The sequence below is a fragment of the Urocampus carinirostris genome, chromosome 7, assembly GCF_059441175.1.
Source record: "Urocampus carinirostris isolate Australia breed hairy pipefish chromosome 7, RoL_Ucar_1.0, whole genome shotgun sequence".
In the NCBI taxonomy this organism is placed as follows: Eukaryota; Metazoa; Chordata; class Actinopteri; order Syngnathiformes; family Syngnathidae; genus Urocampus; species Urocampus carinirostris.
The window spans coordinates 11,542,272-11,564,854 of record NC_142355.1 but is presented as its reverse complement, the minus strand read 5'-3'; the positions used below and the strand labels follow the sequence as shown (position 1 = coordinate 11,564,854).

At 38.9% G+C, this 22,583-nt stretch overlaps 1 protein-coding gene across 1 annotated transcript; it reads left to right on the top strand.

Moving 5' to 3' along the window:
* The first annotated feature begins 829 nt into the window (after positions 1-829).
* On the top strand, positions 830-21,219 carry utp4 (UTP4 small subunit processome component). The gene is made up of 17 exons (XM_088339228.1): positions 830-953; positions 1,071-1,284; positions 4,600-4,788; positions 5,901-5,985; positions 6,059-6,148; positions 6,234-6,445; positions 7,748-7,919; positions 8,123-8,214; positions 8,670-8,766; positions 8,903-8,967; positions 10,420-10,542; positions 11,188-11,344; positions 15,237-15,343; positions 15,438-15,533; positions 17,979-18,164; positions 18,246-18,356; positions 20,043-21,219. Exons 2-17 carry the CDS (start codon positions 1,126-1,128, stop codon positions 20,157-20,159), a joined length of 2,058 nt encoding a protein of 685 aa, XP_088195354.1. The 5' UTR covers positions 830-953; positions 1,071-1,125; the 3' UTR covers positions 20,160-21,219.
* Positions 21,220-22,583: the final 1,364 nt, after the last annotated feature.

Below are 22,583 nucleotides of genomic sequence, written 5' to 3'. Positions count from 1 at the left end.
TTTCATTTTTGTACACCTTTTTATTGCGTTTTTATCCTCCTTTTTCTTTTTCTCTTATTTTTTCCGTCTTTTGTTTCTTTTATCCTCCTTTTTTCTTTTGTATTGCTTTTTCATTTTCTCTTTGCTTTTCTTTCCTTTTCTTCTTTTCATTTCTTTTGTTTCTTTTTTTCTAGCTTTTTTTCCTTTGTCTTGATTTCCCCCCTCTTTGTTTCTCTTTTTTCTCCTTTTTTATTTTTTACTTCTTTTGTTTCTTTATTTTTATATTATTTGCTTCTTTTGCTTTACATGCACCCCTCCTTTGAGCCATTTGTGCATAATGTTACATAAAAATTGCTCGTATATCGAATAAAGCAACAAAAACAATTTGAAAAGTCATTTGTAAACACTTTGTGAATTATATTGATTTTTTTATTTCTTTATTGCTGCTGCAAAGTGTCATTACACAATTGCTATTTCTTATACCATTATTATTATTTCATAACTTAGGTCAGTTTTTTTCTAAGCACACGTTTTTATAATAATTATTATTATTATCATTACTATTATTATTATTATCGCCTATTCATCCTGATAGTCTTTTATATTTGTTGCTTCAAAGTCTCAATATTACAGGTTTTACCCTAGAGTGCCGTGTCTAATCTCGTTGCATACAATGTTTCACCACGTTAAAATCAATGACAATAGAGGCAATTCGAATTCTAATTTTAAAATTCCGAAAGATTCCACTCCTTTTAGTGAGTCGAGCCAAAAAAGCCGTTTCTTTAAAATGAGTCGGAATTCCCATTACGAATGAAAACAATCCCATTTCCCGCCAGCAAACTATGGGTCCATTACTGATGACGCACTTCCGGTTTGCCTCTCTGTTCCTCATCATTTCCGGGTCTGGGGTCCCCAACGTGGCTGCCAATATTTTTCAGTGTGTAAAGTTTTGCGTCTCTCGACTATAACGTAAGGTAAGGTTTGCTCTTTTAGTATCGGAATACCTCGTTTCGCATCTTACTTATCGCCACTTTACACGCGCTTATGTCAGCAATGTTAGCTAGCACCTAACAAAATCACGTGTTCGCCAGGTTCCTCTTCTCGTGGTGAGGCACCACCTGAACGTGCCTCAGCCTCGTGGGGAAAATGGGTGAATTTAAAGTGCACCGGGTTCGTTTCTTCAACTACATGCCCAGCGCCATCCGAGCCATGGCGTTTAATAGCCAGATCGAGAGGCTTGCAGTCGCCCGGGCGGACGAAAGTGTGGAAATCTATAATTTCACCGACAACTACTTCCAGGAGAAGGTATGGAGCATGGTCAACAGTTCTACTTCACCTACTACCAGTGTTTGTCGTTTTGCTGATAGTTATTAGTTCAAGTTACTAGTTACTTCATTTCTAAATAATTTAGTTACCCCGCCGATAACTAATAACAAAACGTAGTGCAGTTATCTGCATAAACTCTCATAGAAGCCGCGCCCCTAAGATAAAGTGGTAAAAATAGTTAAATGAAAAACGATAATGAAAGAAAATGTGTCCAGCAACCTGTGGAAGCAGTGAAAACTTTCATACTTCATGGCTTGTGTGATCTTGAGAGCCTGCCAACGAACATTTAGCTGAGACAATCCATTTCCATTTTGCATACCTGTCAACCTCCACGGCTTCATGCCCTTTCAAAATGTTGTATTTTCCCTTACTAAATACAAAATAATCTTACACCATATTTTTTTTTCAGACCTGTTTGTTTATGTAGTTTATTATGTTATATTTTAAGTGTGTTTTGTTATATCATATATATTGTTCATTAACATTTTGTTGTGAGATACCGAGTTGCTCGACATGAATGAGGTTTATTATAAAAAAGGTTGAAAAATTAAGTAGCTTGGATGTTCACTGTAGAAGGAAAAAATACATGCAAATATAATTAAGTAGAATAATCTCATCTCATTAGCCGTACATTTTCTTATTCAAATTATGAATTCGTTTTCTGCATTAAATTATAGTTGGTAATATACTGACTAACGGGTTATCCTCAAACCTGTTTTTGTTTTCCTCCTTTTATACTTCCCTTTTTTCTTAACTTCTTTATACAACAATAATTATTCGTAATATAATGCCTCAAAGCAAGTGAGCCGTTTCAGAGCCGGCTCTCTTTAATGAGTGAGCCGAAAAAGACGGTTCTCTAAAAAGAGACGGACTTCCTTTCACTACATCAAACTGCTCGCTTCGTTTGCTAAGGAAAAAAACTACAGAGATAGGGGGTACCGCGGAGAACTCGTTTGACTCGATCGATTTGTCGTTTCGTGATATTCGGTGACAAATTTGCGTTTTTCCGTTCAGATTTTCTTGTACGTCGTACACGTCTTAAAATGCATAATAAACATACTTTGTTACGGCAAAAACGTACAGGTTGACAGGTATGACTTTTGTCCCTGGGCTTCAAACCATTAAAAGATTTGCATCTTCATTTCTGTGTGCTGTCCGCAAATATGATCGGGCTTAAAAAGACCAGCTAGTCTCAGGGTCTCAGGTATTAAAACCCGAGGCCAAACATTTAATCTGATTTGCAGAACTGAGCCCTAAGCAAATTTGAAATTTCACATTTTATTTTTTTAATGCTCGGTAGGAGGAGAGGTGATCCTATATAACAAATAATAGTAATTTTGTATAAAAATCCAAACTAAACAAGACTGTATAAACATTTACATCTCTCGTTTTCCCGTGTCTACAGAAGTTAATCGACAATGTTTTGTTTTTGACTTTTTACAGCAAAATCTGTCCTGTTATAATTGTAACAGGTTGAAAATTGGGCCATAAACAATAACAATCTAACACGGCACTTTAAGAGGCTGAGAGGTACAGAGACGAAGAACAATGACAGGTTGATAATTTAAAAAAAGGGTCAGTGGAAGAGAAGCCCGAACGTGATGATTGACATTTTGACCCTGACTCTGGCTGGGGTTGGGATTTGACCCCTAGTACTGTCCCAAGACATTTTCATTTTTTCTCCCGGCTTGGTGTATTGCGAAAGCAATTTTACCAAAAAACTAAATCCAGCTTACTTTCACCGTATATTCTGTGCTCACCTAATTTCCTGTTGTTTTGCCCTTCCTGTATAAACGCCTCCCCGCCCACTGCCTACGGGTGACCCTACCAAATATGACTGAAACAAAGATTTTAATATTTTATCTTTGTAAATTTGCTTAGATGTGAGAATATATGATAGAGATAATATCTCCATGAGGAGAAATTCGGCACTCTTTGTACTAGGCATAATTCAGTTAAACATGCCTACCTATCTGAGCTTGCAGTTTGAGGGTTGTATGTGACGCGAGTGTTGCAGTTTTATACAACAATCGGGTGACGCTGTAATTCATGATCTGCATTTAATTAGTTGCTGAATAATTCAGTGATGCACCATGTAATAACAAGAATAGAGTTGAAACATTTTATTAAAAAAGTGCATCGTTTTTTATTTCAGAAAAAAGTTGTGTTCCAGGAGGGCCCTCCTTTGCAACATATTAGTCCCAACATTGTCCATGACCAATGATGATTCGAGTCTGCTGTTTAGATTTTTGAAACATCAGGGTTTTGTCAAGTTTTTTGAACAGTTAGCTGGATTAATAAAACAGGGTTTACAGATAATTTATCGATGCTACCAATGTTCCCTCTAATTTTCCACGGGTCTGGGCGTTAAAAAAAAATCGGTGAGCAACGCTTGAAACAACAGTGAGTAACCATAATCCCAAGTGTGGCAAGATAATTAATTATCAAACGTGTCCAAAACTTGACATTTTGCTGAGTTTCCGGCAATGCAAAATTATTTTTCTCTTTTGAATGAATTGACTCATGTACTATTGCAAAGGTTGTACGGCCTACAAACGTCGTTTGTTCTTACAATTCTTTCACAAGATATCCATTTCTTTTTTTTCCTGAGTCTCATTGTGTTTATTTTTTCCGAGCTGTTACTTTTTTCTTTTTGTTCTCCATTTACTTTTGTTTCTACAATTCTTTCTTTTCTTTTTTTCTGGCTTTTTTCTAAATTTTTCCTTCTTTCTTTCTCTTCCTTTTGTTTCTTTTTTTCTCCCTGCTTTTCACTACTTTTTCATTTTGGTATTTTTTTTCTTTTTTTTTCTATTCCTCCCTTCTTTTAAGTCATTTTGTGCATAGTTTTACATAATATTTGGTCATGTTGGGATTAAAAAAGCAAAAACAACCCGAAGAGCCGTTTAGGACCCAAAAGAGCCGGTTCCTTTTAGTGAGCCGAGCCGAAGAAGCCGGTTCTCGACAAACTCTACTAACTTTACTTTTCAACAGAGTTCGACATTGACTTCAAAATACCACATTTGGGACACAACGTCAGGGGAACCCGTGTATTTTTACCTTTTTGTACTGTAACTTTGACTTAAGTCGCTTCTTAATTAGTAATTTTGATCCGTCATTTTTGTGCGCCGGCTAGACTTTCTTGTGCACTGAGAATGTGCGAGCAGTGCGCAATTGCGCACGCGCGCAGCTTAGGGGAAACACTGGATGCTACTATCTCATGCTCAAATTGCCTTCAGGATATAAAAAAAACTCTAATTTTGTCGGTGTCTAATTACTTTACTGTTTTTGGTCCAGGTAATTCCGGGTCAGGATGGCGCAGGCAATTGCGCTTTGTGCTGGGTGGGTCCACGTCTCTTCGGCGCTGGTTTGCGGGGACACATCACAGAGTACGATTTGGAAAACCTGGAGCGCAGGTTTACAGTGGATGCCTACGGTGGACCCATCTGGACCCTAAGCAGCAACAGCAAGGGAACACAGCTGGCGGTAGGTCATCGTGTGAAGGGTTTTCAATATCCTGCAGATCTGTTTTCTATCGTATATTGTAGTTTAGATTAACAATGGGGCTGCAACAATCAGTCGATGCTGTAGACAAAAATTGAGAATGGAACGAGTCGACAATGAAATCCATTGTCGCCTGAAGAATTTTTCCAATAGAGCAATACATGTCTACATAATACTATCGGTTGAGAGTTGCTCATGTGCAAGAACGTCTCCGTCTCGAGTGGTAGCATAGAGAAATTACGGCGTCAACATAAACTATGTGTGCCATAAATTCTAATGTATGGGGGAATTTTAGCCTGGATACCCAAATAAAAGGACTACAGACGCTGCCCTTCTTGCAAATTTTCTGGATGATCGTTCGAAAGTTGATTTAGTTCTTAAGTTTCTTCAGTGTTATATTTTCTATCTTTTAGGTTTCTATGAGTATGTTTCATAAAATATGTTCTATAAAGCTCAATAAAGTTGAGTTTAACTTACTTTTGCAAGATCTGCTTCAAGAGGTCCTCCTCCGTGGTAAAAAGTGGCCGAAAAAAAGTGTTCCTACCATTTTCTCAACCGCATCAAGCTTTCTTATTCCACTTTCATTTCAAAAGAAACGGCTCGCCTCTTCTTTACACTTCACACCAACCATATTCAATGGGTGCACGAGATATTAAACAATAAAAATGGCAAAGTTCTTAGCACGCTGGACATACAGTATAGATGTTTACACTCAAACTAAGAAGAGGAGCCGGATTTCTTCTTCTGGGTGGATGCTGGTTGGCCTCTCACAGCGCCACACGCTGGTAGCGGTGGAAAGAAGCACATCAGTGATGTCCTATAGTCGGAAAATTTAACTTGCAGCTATGTCCGGATATTTTTCGACATCCGAAAAAAATGTTCGTATTTACCGTTTTTTGTAAGTCGAATGGTCTTAAGTAGGGGAGCGTCTTCACTTGCAACGTTTGCAGAGCAGACCTTGCGTATCATGGCTGTAGATCTGTGACACATGAATATTTTTATAGGGAAGCACGTCAGACTGTTGAACGAAACTGAGTGCGACTCGCCTCTTTTTGTATGCGACCCTAGCTAACAATGAGTGTTTCTTGTATCAGGTTGGATGTGAAGATGGAACAGTGAAGCTATTTGAAATACTGAAGGAGAGGATTCAGTTTCAGAGAAACTTTGACAGGCAGAAAAGTAAGAACCTTGCACAAACTTTGGGACGTTTTGTACATAGGGATTTTTCTTTGATATCTCTTAAATCTTGTAGGTCGTATCCTGAGTCTTTCCTGGCATTCCTCTGGCACGCTGCTGGCCGCTGGGATGATGGACATGATACGAATATTTGATGTCGAGAGTGGTAATTTGATTGAAACCTGACATTTAAACTCGTACATGAGTCACTTAATAAGCTTGGCCCTTTTGTGTAATTTTGTATATTTCAGGTAACAGCCTGCACAGAATGGTTGTTGAAAGAGGTGCAGGTGTATGCAAGACCAGGGAGGTCGTGGTTTGGAGTGTTGTCTTCCTATCCAACCACACTGTCATCAGTGGCGATTCTGCTGGAAAAGTCCAGATATGGGACGGAAATACGGGAACACTTGTCCGCACGCACCTCATCACCAAGTGGGACGTGCTTGCACTCTCTGTCTCGCAGGCAAGTGGCTCTTTTTGGGGGGTGGGGGGGTCCTGCTGATGGGGAGAGGGGATTGAAATTCATTACCTATGAATGACACTATGAATTGGCACCGGAGATCTTAAGTTAAGGGGTGCTGGCCAATCTGTTTGAATGTTGGCTGACCGAAATGTTGCTCCATTGTGCCAGTGGCATTAGTTGTTGTTTTTTCATCCAATTTTTTTATTTTTTAGTCAAATGTTATTTTTTCCTCCAATTTATTTTTCAGCGATAACTGAAGTGCGAAGTAGAAAGGGGTCTCTGTAGTCCAATCGTATTATTGCTTGCATGTGAACGTAGCGAGGTTTAAGGAAGAAATCCAGAAATGGCCTATTTGGCTTTCTGGTGGATTTTAAGAGAGTAAGACGACAAGGATTCAAACAAAATGGTATCCTTTTTGTGTAGTTTTTACCCATTACCTAAAGTGTTCTAATATTTTAGTCAATTCTTTAGTAAACTGTTCTGTTCTCATCTTTATTGGTTTATTAAAATGGACAAAGAGGGACACATAATAGCAGCCCGACATGGAGGGAGTTTGAATGGAAAGTAAAAATGCGATTCTTCTATACACCCTCTATCACTTCAAAATATAAAAATACCTCAAATCTATGTTGGCGTAACTGTGGGAGGGTCAGAGATTTTACGCATATTTTCTGGATCTGCCCTGTTATATTAAATTTCTGGAGAAGTATTCAGACAGAAATGAAATTAATTATTGGATGGGAGTTGCGATTGGACCCAGTGACCTACGTATTAGGAATTTTGCCAGAAGAATTATTGACTGGTCAACATAATTATATTCTAAAGGTTATGCTTTTGGTAGCAAAGAAAATGATCACAGTGTCCTGGCTGAAACCTCAACCTCCTGACATAAAACAATGGAGAGACATATTAAAGCAAATGTACATTATGGAAAAAAAATCACTGCAAGACTTCAACTGAAACTAGATCAATTCAAGAAAAGATGGAATCTCACAAAATGTTGACTTGATATGTCTAAACACCTCACTTTTTATTTTTTGTTGTTGTTTCTTTTGTTGTTTATGGGTATGTCAATTGTGTATATTTTTTTGTTTGTGTGGCTGTATGATGGAGGAATAAAACCTCTGTCAAAATGTGTGTGAGAAAACGTTATGGAAAAAAAACAAAGAAAAATGCACAACGCTTATAGTCCAACTTATTGCTTATTAAAGTGGGGTTCAGTCTACTTTTTGTCAAATGTTTCAGTCGAATTATTGTGGACTATATTAACACAAAATTGTTGCTATTGATAATTCCTTACAGGATGAAAGCAGCATCATAGCTGGGACTTCAGAAGGCACTGTCGTCCAGTTCCAATATCTTTCCCCCACCATTAATCATCAAAACAAGGACTGGGTTCGAACTACAACTTTTAAAAACCATTCACATGATGTAAGGGCACTGGTTCACATTGGGATTGCTGTTGTTTCCGGAGGTCAGTTTTTCTTGTATATTGGATTCCTTTTTTGATTTAGTTGAGTAATATGTGTTGGATCTGGTATGTTTGAAACGTTGGCGTCTTTTATATACAATGCCGTAAAATACATGCAACAAAATGTAACATAACCAATATGGATGATAATTGCATAACTAGGTATTAACGTGGGTGTAATGTTTTCAAAACGTTCTCCTACTCAGGTATGGATACAAAGCTGGTAGTGAAACCCCTCCTGGATAAAGTAGAACGCAATACCAAAGAGTCGTCTCTACGTTGTATAGAGTTCCCTCACGTAAGTACCTCAATAATCCTTGCTAAACAAAAGTAAAATCTTATTTATGACCAGGGTTGGTTTTTATCAACAGATTGTAAATCAGCTTGGGTGTTAGGTTGTAATCCGTTACAATGGCGCCATCTACTGCCAAAACGGTATCCAGTTACTGAGTGTAGCGATACATTGCTTTGTGAGCTTTAGATAGTGGGTTTCCGACTGGCCTCCAAAATGGTCATAAGCGTTGCCAAGCTGCTACTACTCCAGTTCCAGACATTGAATTTAAGAAAATGGCAATCAACTTGCCAGGGACAAAAGTATGGATGGATGCAATTCGAGCAGGTTGTAGGGCAGAGGTTACCTGTAGTAGTCAGAAGTTAAACTGATCTGGTAATTTAGGTTGGCCACATCAACATGTTAAGAAGGAAAACACTGAGCATTCAATAAAATGATTGTTGTGTTTCCCTTCTGAATAGAGAAGTCTGGTGTCTTGCGCAAAGAAGTCAGGGCTTCTGCTCTTCCAGTTTCCTGATCATCTCGAGTTGTGGAGGCTCGGTCAGAGCGAGGAGCATGGTGAGAAGATAATTTTATAATTATCAGCTTATCCTGAAAAAAAGACTTAAGGAGTCTCACCTTCGACTTTAACATTTATCAATGAATTAATTTTGCTTGTAAGAGTTTGCCTAAAATGTTATATGTTAATTGACAGGAAAACCCGGTGGGTGTCTCCCTGTGAAACAGAATCCAGAGAAGCTTATTGATCTGAAGAGGAAGGTTTGTACTGCTGACTGTTTAATTGGAAATTAATGGAATTTTGAACTTCACCCATGTTCTTTTATATGAATATACTGGACAATCTAGAAAGCTTAAAAATCAGCGGGATTTTTTTGGGGGCATTATAAAGATCTTGAAAATGAGTGACAAGGGGTACCTTAAAACCCTTTACGAGAAGTCAAAATCTTTTAATCATATTTAGTCCTTGTTTTTAAAAACCTAATTTGCAAGTTCATCTGAATTCTGCATCAGTGGCCACATTTGACTTTTAAAGGCTTGGATGTGGTTGAGCATTTTGACCTATTGCTAGGTTTAGTTTGAAAGTCATGCTGTATCTAGCAGACTTAAAGATGCACATCCAGAATTTTCTGCAGTTTATTTTCGATCATGTATGGTCTCTGGACCTTAAATGTTGTCGATCACCCTTTTTTCGCTCCTGGGGATGATTGGGCAGCAATTTACATTACCTTGCTATGGTATGTGACCTCATTCGCACTTTTCAACCTCAGAACCCCATATCAGGCTTCAAACATAAAAATGAAACAATTGTATCTTTTACCTCATAAATCAACAACAATTGGGACACATTCAAGAAGTTTAATGAAATGTATTGATTATTTTTATACTTTTTGGTTAAAAAAAATGGTACGCAACATTATTCAGCCACTTAACTGTCCGTGCAGCAAACTCTCCAGAATTTCAGTGAAGATCTCTGCATGTTTCAAATGATTTGATGATAAATAGAATTCACCTGAGTAATCAAGTCTCTGTAGAAATGTAAATGGTCTGCATTTATATAGCGCTTTTCAAGTCACTGAAGACTTCTCAAAGCGCTTTACAGTGTCTTTCACACCCATTGACACAAGCTCACACACCGATAGCAGTGTCAGCCATGCAAGGCAACTACCTGCTTATCGGGGGCATTAGGGATTCAGTGTCTCGCTTAGGGACACTTCATATAACATGTACATGCTCTGTGATAGTCTCTGGGTTCTGTTTAAGTGCAAACAGCTTCACGGAGACCAAAGAACTCACAATGCATTGTTGAGAAGTTTTAACGCCTCGTTTCCCAAGCTTTAAACATCTCAACCGCTTTGCAAGCAATCATTGAGACTGAAGGAGTATGAGACCACTGCAGATCTACCAAGACCCACACTCGTCCCTCTAAACCAAGGTTATTTTCTTTTCTTTTAAAAGCCCCACTATATATTTTAAGATAAAACTTCAACAAACCCGCTGCCCAGACAAAAGCTAATTCTTCAACACATTTTATTTCACACGTTTGAAGCCTGAAATGTGGCATAAGGTTGAAATGTCTTTCGTAAGACATTGTATGGGTTACATATTTAGGTCTTGCAAATATTTTTTGGGGGTGCAGTTCTAGCTTCTTGGTGCCCCAATGGCTTGCATGGGTGTAGTTAATTAGCTGTTACGTGTGTACTGATTTTGCAGGGCGAGGATCAAATCTGGTGCAGTGCTCTATCTCCATGTGGAGAGTGGCTGGCATATTCCACTCTTTCCAGCACTCGCCTTTTTAAGCTTCAGACAAAGAACAAAGACATTAGAATTACCAAGGTGAGAATCTAAATACTGACGGGACAATCGTGATTATCGTAAATTCTGGACTACATCGTGCACCTGGTTAGAAGCCGCATGCGCAAATTTAATAATCTCAATTTTGTCTTCAGACGAGACGATTTAAACAGACAGAAAAAGCGAAGTCATTCACGTCCGTTTTACATTTTCAAAATATTGGCAATATCAGCTGACACTGCTAGTTTGAAAAGTTCCAAGCATTTATGTATGATCATTTTTGTCACAGTCGTGCATATATTTGAAATGCCATTTTAATGAATACTGACTGCTGCACTTCTTAGACAGTGGAAATCTCGTTCATCCATTCATGTGCATCACTAATATGATGACGAGGCATTTGGCTATCATACTTATTCGCGCTGTTTACCCGGACTTATTTTAATTTCTTCAATCTGACATTAAGAGCACCTGGCAGAAATTGTGATGCTTTGTTTAAATTGCGACCACCTGCGTCACAAAAAAAAAGCTTTTTCGTATTGTCTTTTATTTTTTCAAATGTTAGAAAAAAGTAGAGGCTTGTTGTTCTGAATTTACGTTGTTCAACTCTTTTGGTGTGTGTTAACGTCAATATACAAGCCTACTAAGTTATGATGATTCATGCGAAGATTTTTTTTCTTCTCCTAGGTTTCTAAGTTACCCAAGATTTTGCACTCGGCCCAACAGCTCTGCTTTTCTTCTGATTCTTCCAAACTTTTTGCATCCTGTCGCCTGTCATCAGTCATTGTAGTTTCCCTCAGCCAATCAGAGGTCAAATACCTTCACACTTTCAAACCTCCACCAGGTGAGTCTAAGAATTTCTTCGAGGTACAGTATTCCTTTGTTTAGCACAACGGACATATTGTTTTACATTACAATGCACAACAGATAAATTCCATCAAGTTGTACATTACTGATGAATTTTGTGAAGCTTCCAATGTATAGGTTTTATTTCTGTTGACATGGGATTTCCGTTCACACACACACACACAATATATCAGGGTTCGGAAACCTATGGCTCTTTTTATGAGTTCATATGGTTTGGAGATGAAACGGAACCTGCGCTATCGGTCCACGTAAAGCCATTCTCAGAACCGTTACAAATCTGCATAGCTGAGGCGTTACTGACCTACTAGTGGGTTCACTCCAGTATATATAGGTTATAACGTTACCTACAGTTTACAGTCCAGGTGTCACTAACAGACCCTGGCTATAAGTTGCTAAATAATCCTTTTATATGGAAGATCATTAAACATTCATCCATCCATTATATGCACCGCTTATCCTCAGTAGGGTTGCGGGGGTGTTCGAGCCTATCCCAGCTATCTTCATTCACACCTAGGGACAAATTGGGACCAGCCAATTAACCTGACTTGCATGTTTTTGGAATGTGGGGGCAAACCGGGGTGCCCGGAGGAAACCCACGCAAGCACGGGAATAACATGCAAACTCCACACAGGAAGGTTATCTCATGACCTCATAACTGTGCCGCACATGCGCTAACCACTGCACTGTCGTGCTGCCCATATCTTTAAACAATCAATGTTTATTGTTGAGACTCATTATGATGAAGAGCAACAACAATTTTTAAACAGCCTGAAGCTCTTGCAAAAACGCCTAGAGCCATTTAGTTAGGTGGGCAGTAGGAATGGGTGAAGTTATACACTGTATGTGCACAGCAAAATAACCTTGTTTTGAAACTTATTCTGGTCAAAAATTACAGTAAAAATGAGCCCCAACACTTTTAACTGCAGGAAGAAAACAAATTTGTAGTGATTTATTTATATGGGACAAAGCTCTGGCAGTATCATTTCATAGATAAATAAAATGTGCCTAAGAATAAGCTTTGTTTGGAGAGCGGGTTTGAACAGTTGTGTTGAATTTTGTCTTCAAGATATGGTGTGCAAAATAATCTAAACATTTTGCTTTTATGACTCATGAGTCAAAAAAGGTTCCTGACCCCTGCTGTATATTACAGTAAGATTGGGTGTAAACGGGATTCGTTTGTCTGAAAACGTTTGGTTCAAGTAAACAGGAAAGCATGTACCGTAAAATCGGGACTATAGAGCGCACCTGATTATAAGGCGCACCCACCACATTTTAATAGGATTACTGATTATGTACTTACACAAGCCGCACCTGTATATAAGCCGCATGCGCCCACATTGAAATGTGTAACAATCAAAAAATTAACTCAACTCCCACTATGAGTCCTGCGATTTTAACTGAGGGGGGTTTTTGGGGTTTTTAAGGGTTATTGATCTATCTTCGTTATTCATTATCCATTATCCGTTATCGGTCAGTTCATAATACGCTACAAAGCCTAGGAGCCGGGACACTTACTCTCAGCCAAAAGGCCAAGAGCATAAAGTGCACGGTTTAAAAACCACAGTCGGCAAAATGAACAGACAATGATACTGGTACTTAAAATTTGATGCTGACCTGCACAGTCCAGGTCCCGTTAAAAGTAATCCAAGGAAAAAAAGTGTATATTTCCAAAGGTAAGGGTGGGAAAAATATATATCCACTTTAGTCTGCCGTGTCCACAAACACTCACCTTTACCGGTCTCCACTTCCCGTCATCCCCCGCGTCTGTTACGCCCCTTCTTTTTAATTGGTCAGTGCAAGACTTATCAGAATAAGTGTCCAAAATAAATACATTACAAAAATATACAGGTGCAAATACATATTATACATCGGTTACACATATTTACAAAGAAAGACGGTACACCGAGAGAGTTTTCAAAGCTTTATTAATAATATTATGACTTTCATCCCAAACCGTGCCTGTGAAGGGTAGCAAAACGCTACTAACAAGACGCTCGCATACGGTTAAAGTGCCTGTTAAAATAAACATACCATTCATATAGAAACCATTGTAGAACATTCTCATCTTCCTCCCTATAACTGTCGTCATCAAAGTTGTCCTCCTTTAGAATGGGAAATAGAGTATGTCATACAAACGTCGTCCGCAAGGTAAAGTGTGCGTGCGGTAGCTCTGTTTCATTCTTTATCCGACCTCTCGATTGCGTTTAGCTTGCAAGCTGCGTCATGTGCCTTGAACTCGAGCGCCGCTGGCGGCTGTTAGAAAAATTACATAAATTGGCCGCATCACTGAATAAGCCGCAGGGTTGAACGTTTGGGGAAAAAAGTAGCGGCTTATAGTCTGGAATTTACGGTACTCTTGACCATCTCCTGGATGCTGGTTTTGCCATTGGTGTCCTGTGACATTTTCAGTGAAGGCTACCAACAACAATATGCTTCTGCTTCTTGTGCATTGTTAGTGTTTGTGTGCTAACGGTAACAAAACCGCACCGCCGTCAATCCATTATCTGCACCCCTTATCCTCAGTAGGGTCACGGGGGTGCTGGATCCCATCCCAGCTATCTTCGGGCAGTGGGCAGGGGACACCCTGAACAGCACCTGAAACGATCAATCGAAATCACCTTCAAACCGATTGTGCCCAACGTTTTATTTCTTGACCTTGGTTGTCAAATACGAATTCAATGTATTTGCTTCTCTCATGTAGTCAAACGTTACAGTACTATGGCCACTTTCGTCAACTTAATTGCAGATAAAATGTGTTACAATAAATGATCTTGCAAGCATCCATGTTCAAGACAGTTTATGTTTAGAATTTCCATTAATGTTCAGAAATATAAAATGTTACTCTTATTACACACATTTAAAACTGGACTGTACTAAAAAAGTTTTTTCTATTCACACATTTGTTTTTTCAAGTCTTTCACATGTTTTCCATTTCATTCATTAGCTATTATTTCCTAAATACTCATTTGTGTTTTTGTGATTTAAATTCATGTAGAAAATACTAACTAAAAAAAAGGATGTTTGAATAAAGGGGAACGTTTTCATCGGACGTGTTCTTGTTGGAAAACCCGATAATTTCGCGGAACCCACATTGAGTTGAGACCCCTGTCTTGATCTGACAGGATTTAATCAAGATTGATATTTGCAAATTAATTTATTGTAACATTATTTTTGTATGTAACCTACAGTGTTTTAGAAAAAGTAGTGTTTTATGTCATTGTACAAATGTGCACAAGAACTTTAGTGACTAAACAAAGCAGCCGCCACTCAAGCCAAACCCATGTGTATATACATACGACAGGCACAAATGGCAACGTTTTTTTTTTGTTTTTTTTTTTACCAAGGTCAAGCAGATAAAACAATTTCAACAACTCACCGAAAGTTGCATGCATATAGTATATTCACTGTATAAGCTTCAGTTCAACAGTGGTTGTAACCTCCCTTTCGCTTTCTTCTCGCGCTGACTCACTTTCTTTTGCCATACCTGTCGATCTATACAATATTATTGTATTTTATACAGATTTTCGTTTCAATATTCCATTAATTTCTGATTTTATTTAGCATATGATGTTTTTCCCACCTAAAGTGAAACTTGTTTCATCAATCCATTATCTGGACCGCTTATCCTCAGTAGGGTCGCGGGGGTGCTGGAGCCCATCCCAGCTATCTTCAGGCAGTAGGCAGGGGACACCCTGAACTGGTTGCCAGCCAGTTGCAGGGCAGGAACTTGGTTTATTTAATGTACATTTGATATACATGAAAATGAACACAATCTTGCATGCGATCAAGTGGGTGTTGTTTTTTGTGATAACCGGCAGTGAATTTGGACACGGGCAGAAATGGCAGCTAAAAGTGTTTGTGTGCTTCAGGTTCCAGACAACCGATCCACCTGTTGCATGCGAGCGAGGATGGCAACTGGCTCGCTACAGCCAACACGGGCTGTGAGATTCATATTTACAACCTTTTAAAACTCAAGGTAAATTCAAAATGGAGATCTTCTGCTCTCAAATTGCGTGTACATGTGGTTGGATTCATAATTTGAACTGGCTCCTCCCTGTGTTTACGCATAGCTTCACTGCACCCTGCCGGTGTACGGATCATGTCCGACTGCTTTGGCCATTCACCCGACCACCGAAACTGTGATCACAGTACATGCTGATCAGCAGGTGAGCGTCTCATTTAGCTGTAGTATTTACGATGTTTTTATCAACTTCTTGTAAAATAAGAAAGTAAACAAACAATCTGATGAGCCAAATGACGTATCATTTTGCTTATTTTTCCTATTTGGTTGACAACCCTTCTTGAAATTAATGGTACAAGAAAATTGCAGAAAATGAGTACAATTATCTGCCAACCCAACAAAAAAATTCTAAAGTAAACATTGCACTTATAGTACTATTTTTTTCCCCTTTGCACTTGAAATGTTACTCCTACCGCACCCCTCGTTTTCAAACTGACCTCCCGGTCATCCAGCCCATTCGACGGGATTCCGGGGCTTCCCCAGGCCAGCCTAGAGACATTGTCTCTCGAGCGTGACTTGGGTCGTCCTGCCTGCAGAATCTCCCTGGAACACCTTTGCATCCTTACCAGATGCCAAGCCACCTCAACTGGCTTTTTTCAAAGCGGAGGAGCAGCGGTTTCGACACGAAGTTCCTTCCACATGATGGAGCTTTTCACACTGTAGGGAGTGCTCAGCCAGGCTGCGGAGGAAACTCATTTCAGCCCTTTGTATTTGGGATCTTGTTTTTTCAGGCAAGACCGACCGTTAATGACTATAGACGAGGGTATGAACGTAGATGTTTTGTTCAAGCGAGAGTTTTGCCTTTGAGTTAAGCTCCTTCACCATCACTACAATGTTCTGGTACACATGACTGCACCAATATGCCTGTTGAATCTCCTGCTCCATCCCATCCTCACTTTTAAATCCCTGAGATACTCAAGCTCCTTCACTTGGAGCAGTATTCTCTCGACTTGAAGAGTGCATGCCCCTTTTTTCCTAGCTGAGATGGTCTCGGACTTTGAGTTCCTGATCTTCATCCCGGGCTCTTCACACTCGGCTGCTAGAGGAATCCAACAGCACCACATCATCTGCAAAAAGCATAGATGCAATGTTAAGGGCCCCAAACCAGACTCCTTCTGCCCCACGGCTCTGCCTTGAAACCCGTGTCTGATAAGGGGTGTTCATTGTTAGTACTCGTCATAAGAGTTTTATAAGCTACGCTGGGCTTTCTATGGCCCCACACCAAGGATATGTTTGTCATGGGCAATGTTCCCTCTATGCTGCGTGTGTGTGCAATTGTGCACTACCCAGAGCTTTTCTGCGCACAAGAAAATCTAGCCAGCTCACAAAAATGAGGGCTGGAAATTGCTAATTAAAAAGCGAATTAAATCAAAGTTACAGTGCATGAAGGTAAAAATACACTGGTTCCCCTGACGCTGTCTTCTAAATGCGGTATTCTGAAGTCAATGTCGAAGTAGAACAAAGTTGAATAAAATCAGTAGTTTTTCGAGAACCGGCTTCTTCGGCTCGGCTCACTAAAAAGAACCGGCTCTTTCGGGTCCTAAACGGCTCTTCAGGTTGTTTTTGCTTCTTTAATCCCTGGACGACCATATATTATGTAAAATTGTGCACAAAATGACTTAAAGGAGGGGGGAAATAGAACAAAAAAGAAAAAATACCAAAATGAAAAAGTTGTGAAAAGCTGAAAAAAAAACCGAGACAAAAGGAGAAAAATAGAGAAAAAAAGAGCAAGAAAAATTCAGAAAAAAAGCCAGAAGAAAAGAAAGACGCAAATAAAGAGAAAAAGGGTAATAGAGAACAAAAGTTAACGGATAGGAAAAAATAAACACAATGAGATTTTTTTTAAAGGATTTTTTTTAAAAATGGGAAAAAAAAGGAAAAAGTTTGTTACATTCAAATAATTTCCAATTATATCAAGTTAATCTTGTTGCCAACATTGTACTTCCACTAAAAATGTACCGGTAATTAAATACAGTTCTGTATTGTGCAACCGACTAAATAAGCCCCCAAAAATGTTAGTATTCTGCGATAAAAGATACCAGGAACAAAAGAAATGGAAATCTTGTGAAAGAATTGTAAAAACTAATGACATTTGTAGGCCTTACACCCTTTGCAATCGTACATTAGTCAATTCATTCAAAAGTGAAAAATAATTTTACATTGACGGAAACTCTGTAAAATGTAACGTGATGTCAAGTTTTGGACATGTTTGATAATGACTTAGTTGCCACACTTGGGATTGCTGTTGCTCACTGTTGTTTCAAGCAGTGCTCACCAACTTTGTGTGAACGCTCAGACCCGTGGAAAATTAGAGGGAACATTGGTCATGGGTGACCTACCAGGAGCTGGAAGCCCCCAGCAACATAACTTCTGGTATCACTGGGACAAGTAAACAATTCTACCGCAGCAAGGTGAAAGCTCATGGTGGGGGAAGAGTTGACTAACTTTAAACGATTATTTTTCTATATTCACATTCTAAAAAGCTAGTTTATGGTAACCTGGGAAAAAATAAGCACAAACGATTAAGAATCTACAATACCTTACATTAATCATGTATTCATATTTTTGCCTGACTTCTGTGTGTGTGCAGATATTTGAATTCTCGCTAGCACAAAATAAATACACGGATTGGAGTCGCAAGCTGCAGAAACGGGGGCTGCACCCTCTTTGGCTGAACAGGGACACGCCCATCACCCACGTGGCCTTCAACCCCAAGAACTCTGCTCACGTTCTTCTGCACGATCTGTTTATGTTCTGCGTAATCGACAAGAGCCTGGTACGTGAAGAGTCCAAGATCCAATTTTCATCGCGGTTGCTCTAAATTGAAGTTAACGGGGCTTTATTCTCCTCCATGCAGCCCCTTCCTGAAAGAAGGTCTCAGTTCTACAATCAGTTGACACTGAAGACTCTGCCGGAGTCTGAGAGGAAAAGTCAAAGCCACTCGTTCAAGATTTGCAGATCATTCCAGGTAGGGGGCATGATTCTCTGGGTACGTCCTTAATCGATGACGGTTCAGGGGTCCCGATTCTGATTAGGAAAGATTCATTTATTTTCCTCCACTAAGGTCCGAACACTTGTAGCTTTTTAAACCTTAATTCAAAACAACAAAAAACATTTAATTTCCTCTGTACTTTCAGCATATTATCGTATTCATGGTATATGAAAAATAGTGTTTTTGTTCAGAATTGGGTATATATTTTACTTGTTTTTTTTTTGTAGCTTAAACTTTGCAGTTGAACGCAATGGGAGTCGAACCCAGGTCGCCGTGGCGAAAGCCCCGAATTCTAACCACCAGTGGTATGGGGAACATATGAAAAGGCAGTAGAGTTGATCTCAACACACTATTTTTGGTTACTGTGCCATTGACCAATGTTAATTTTGTAGTATGTTACATAAAAGTAAAAATATTATTATTATTGTGTCAAATATAGTGTCTAAGATGTGAAATTCACAATTACATTAACGTTAGTCTCTGGTACTGTGACTTAAGATGGTGTTGGGAGATAAAACCCAATGCCTTTTCATATACCGCTCTCACCGTCGTGACCCGGGTTCGAATCCTTGTTACAACCAGTGCTTTGCAATACTGTCTAACCTTGTGTACAAGCACCCACGGTTTGAGTTTATCTGGTTAGAAAAAGTATATACATTTGGTATTTTGTATATGTAGAAATTACTAATTATTTGATCACAAGGTAGTTCAGGGAATTATATTTAAAGTTCGCTTAAGATTGCACTGTAAAAAAATAATACAACAGAGTAAAAATCTTGTACATAATTTTAGTCCTTTTAGTTTTTATTCAAAAGTTATTGTTACTATGTAGTTCATTCAGTTCTGCATCCTGTTCAGGTAAACAGTCTCATTACTTCACCGGTGCGTCAATAACGTTGTGTAAGACGGAAATCGAAAGTTTTTCAACAAAATACAAGCTTTTTTACGTAAGATGCGGAGAGTGGGAAGATGCATTTCACTGAAGAACAATGGTGACCAGATGATGAAGGTGCTGTATCTGTGTCAGATCAGGAGGCTTCTGCTACTGGCAAGCGTGGAAATCGGTACTGATTAGTGTGGGGGAGTAAACCCCTTCCCCAAAAGCAGCCCAGAGAGGGAAGTGCACCGCCAAGCTGTAATTGCCCAAGACACACCACAGGAAGTGTTGCCCCTATGATTTAAGTGGTTAAGGGATCTATGAATTATGAATGCATATTAAACACCCATGTTATTGATGCACACGAGAAGAATTGGGGACTTTTTAACCTATTGGAATGCATTATGCAAATAAGTTTCTGGTACTGTGAGTAGATAGTGTCATTATGAGATAAGCTCTAAGGTGTCATCGGTACTTGTGGTCTAAGGGTAATGTGTCGGCGCCCTCACCGCCACAACCTTGGTTTGATTCCCCTCGCAAACGATGTTTTATGATTTTATTCTCTTGACACTTTCCAACCGATCAATCTTTGCACTAATTTATTCTTCAAATTTAAAACGAGCTCATTGGTTGTACGCAAATGGAGACGCAGCCCTTACAGTAGTCTTAATTGTGTATGCCTTATAGTCTGGTGCGCCTAGTGTATGAAAAATAATGTTGTAATTTTGCGGTGTGTGTTATAGTGCAGAAATGCAGTAATCAATGACTTTGACTCTTCTTTTCAGCACATCTTAAGTTTGAGGCTTCTGGATGACGAGTCGCTCGTTGTGGTGGAGCGCCCCATTCACGACATCCAATCGAATCTGCCGCCGCCTGTGCGGCAGAAGAAGTTTGCCACATAAAAACAAACTGGTTTTGGACTTGCGTGTCAGCACACATTTGTTCAGAGTTGTTTTTGGAATATCTTCCAAAAATTTTTATATTTTTAAAAAACTTTTCTCATAAGTAATCCTTTACTGCTATTCCTGTTTTCCAGAACGCTTGCTAAGAATTGTGTCGGCGTTCTCATTCAAGCTGTATGTCTCTGCACATTTTTGTGCTAGGTAGAAAACCTCCCATGTCAATGAACAGGGTTGGGTAGGGTGACTTTAACTGGATTACTTTCAATGACTTTTGGATTACTCCAATACCAAATATGCTAATAAAAGACAAAAGAAACTAAATATGAATCAAATGACTAAATTTTGTGCAGGCTTGGGGAGTAACGGAATACATGGAACGGCAAAAATGATGTTGGCAAGCTGTTTGGATTTCTTTTCATTTTGTTTCTGTCGCATTTTATGTTCGTTTTGCCAGAGATCAAAGAGATCAAAGCCAGGGGAGAAAGCTTACCACGTGTTGTGAGTCATCATTTTATTCCTATTTAGTTGCTTTTGTCTTTTATTAGCATATTTGGGATTGGAGTAATCCAAAAGTAATCGAAAGTAATCCAGTTAAAGTAACCCTACCCAACCCTGTCAATGAAATATTTTACTATTGGTTTTGCAGGAAAAGTAATCAAGACTCATACTGTAATTATAAAGTGAATTTTATTGTGAGTCATTGCGTGCAATGAGATATTGTTTTCTGTGTCTCAGCTCAACACATGATGGATAAAAATGCCCTGCGAACAGGATGTGTACAGGTGCTTAAAATCCTTGAAAATGTTTAAGTTCAAGATTTAAAGTGTTTATTGTCATATGCACAGTAAAGAACCACGATTCCCTGTACAATGAAATTCTTACTTTGCTGTTCACACAGTTGCCAGTGTAATACAACTAAACTATAGACATGTATACTTATAAAGATTTTAAGTTTGAATGTTTCCAAGGATTGAAAAGTATTTGAATTTAGGGTGGATTTTTTTGTATAAACGCTTGAAAATGTTGAAATGTTTCATACTTAAAACTGATCCCGACACTGTGTTTTGGTGGCTTTGCCATAGCATTTTTTCCCTTCTGATTAATGACACCCGGCATTAGTTTGTACAGCATTGTCCTATGGAGCGTCATCGTCCCTTTAAAGCACAGGTGTCAAACAGGTAAGGGATTGAATCCGGCCCGTGAGACAACACTCAGAGAAGCGTAAGAGAAAAACAAGCTGCAGGTTGAATTATGTCAACTTGATGTCGCCAAAGCCAGGTGCCTAGAACAAAGACACTGTACTTGTATTTATTTCTCTCTCTCTCTCTTTTCCACCCCTTTTCTCTGTGTCTCTTTCACTCTCTGTCTCTTTTTCTCCACCTTTGTTCCTCTTTGTCTATTTATGTCTTTTTAACTTCCTTTTTTCCTTCTCTCTTTCTCTCTTCCTACTCTTCGTGCTTTCTTGTCTCGTTTCCCTCCCGTCTTTCTATTTCTCTTTGGTTTTCTTTCTTCCTCTCCCTTTTCCCCCCTCTCATGACTTCTCTTTTGTTTCACACACTCTCTCCCTCTCATTGTCCTGCCCTTGCTCTTCTCTTCCCTCCCTCTTTCTCTTATTTCTTTCTTTCTCTCTAATCTACTAGTCCGGCCCCTGAGAGAATGTTTGTTCTATCTTGTGGCCTCCGAGTTAAAATGAGTTTGACACTTCTGCTTTACAGATTGTGTTCAAGAGGACAGGGCATTATACAATTATGTATTAGTGCAAGGATTGTGTATGATGAACATTGTGTGGCTTTTTAAAAATCGAATTGAGTAACAGTGGTTTATTATAATGGGAAGAATGTCCTACAATTGAAGATATTGACCACTTTTTAATGTTTACATTTTTACCAAACGCCTCTACATGCATTGTTCAGTTCCACAAATATCTAAAAATCATACGTATTGATGAATCACATGCAAGATTTCAGGGTTGGGTAGGGTTACTTTATCTGAATTACTTTCAATTACTTTTGGATTACTCCAATACCAAATATGCTAATAAAAGACAAAAGAAACTAAATATGAATAAAATGATGACTCACAACACGTGGTAAGCTTTCTCTCCTGGCCTTGATCTCCGGCATAACTAACATAAAATGCGACAGAAACAAAATGAAAAGAAATCCAAACAGCTTGCCAACATCATTTTTGCCGTTCCATGTATTCCGTTACTCCCCAAGCCTGCACAAAATTTAGTAATTCTATTCATATTTACTTTCTTGTGTCTTTTATTAGCATATTTGGTATTGGAGTAATCCAAAAGTAATTGAAAGTAATCCAGTTAAAGTAACCCTACCCAACCCTGGATTTATAGCACATCATGAAATACGCATTTTCTAGGAAAACCAACAAAAACAAAGCAACGCTTATTCACTAGTCACCAAT

Bases quoted from the DNA above. Each gene is read 5' to 3' on its own strand.
- utp4 (XM_088339228.1), top strand. From the start codon at position 1,126: ATGGGTGAATTTAAAGTGCACCGGGTTCGTTTCTTCAACTACATGCCC. The intron at 8,767-8,902 runs GTGAGAAGATAA...GTTAATTGACAG, and splicing joins CGGTCAGAGCGAGGAGCATG to GAAAACCCGGTGGGTGTCTC. The intron at 11,345-15,236 runs GTGAGTCTAAGA...TGTGTGCTTCAG, and splicing joins CACTTTCAAACCTCCACCAG to GTTCCAGACAACCGATCCAC.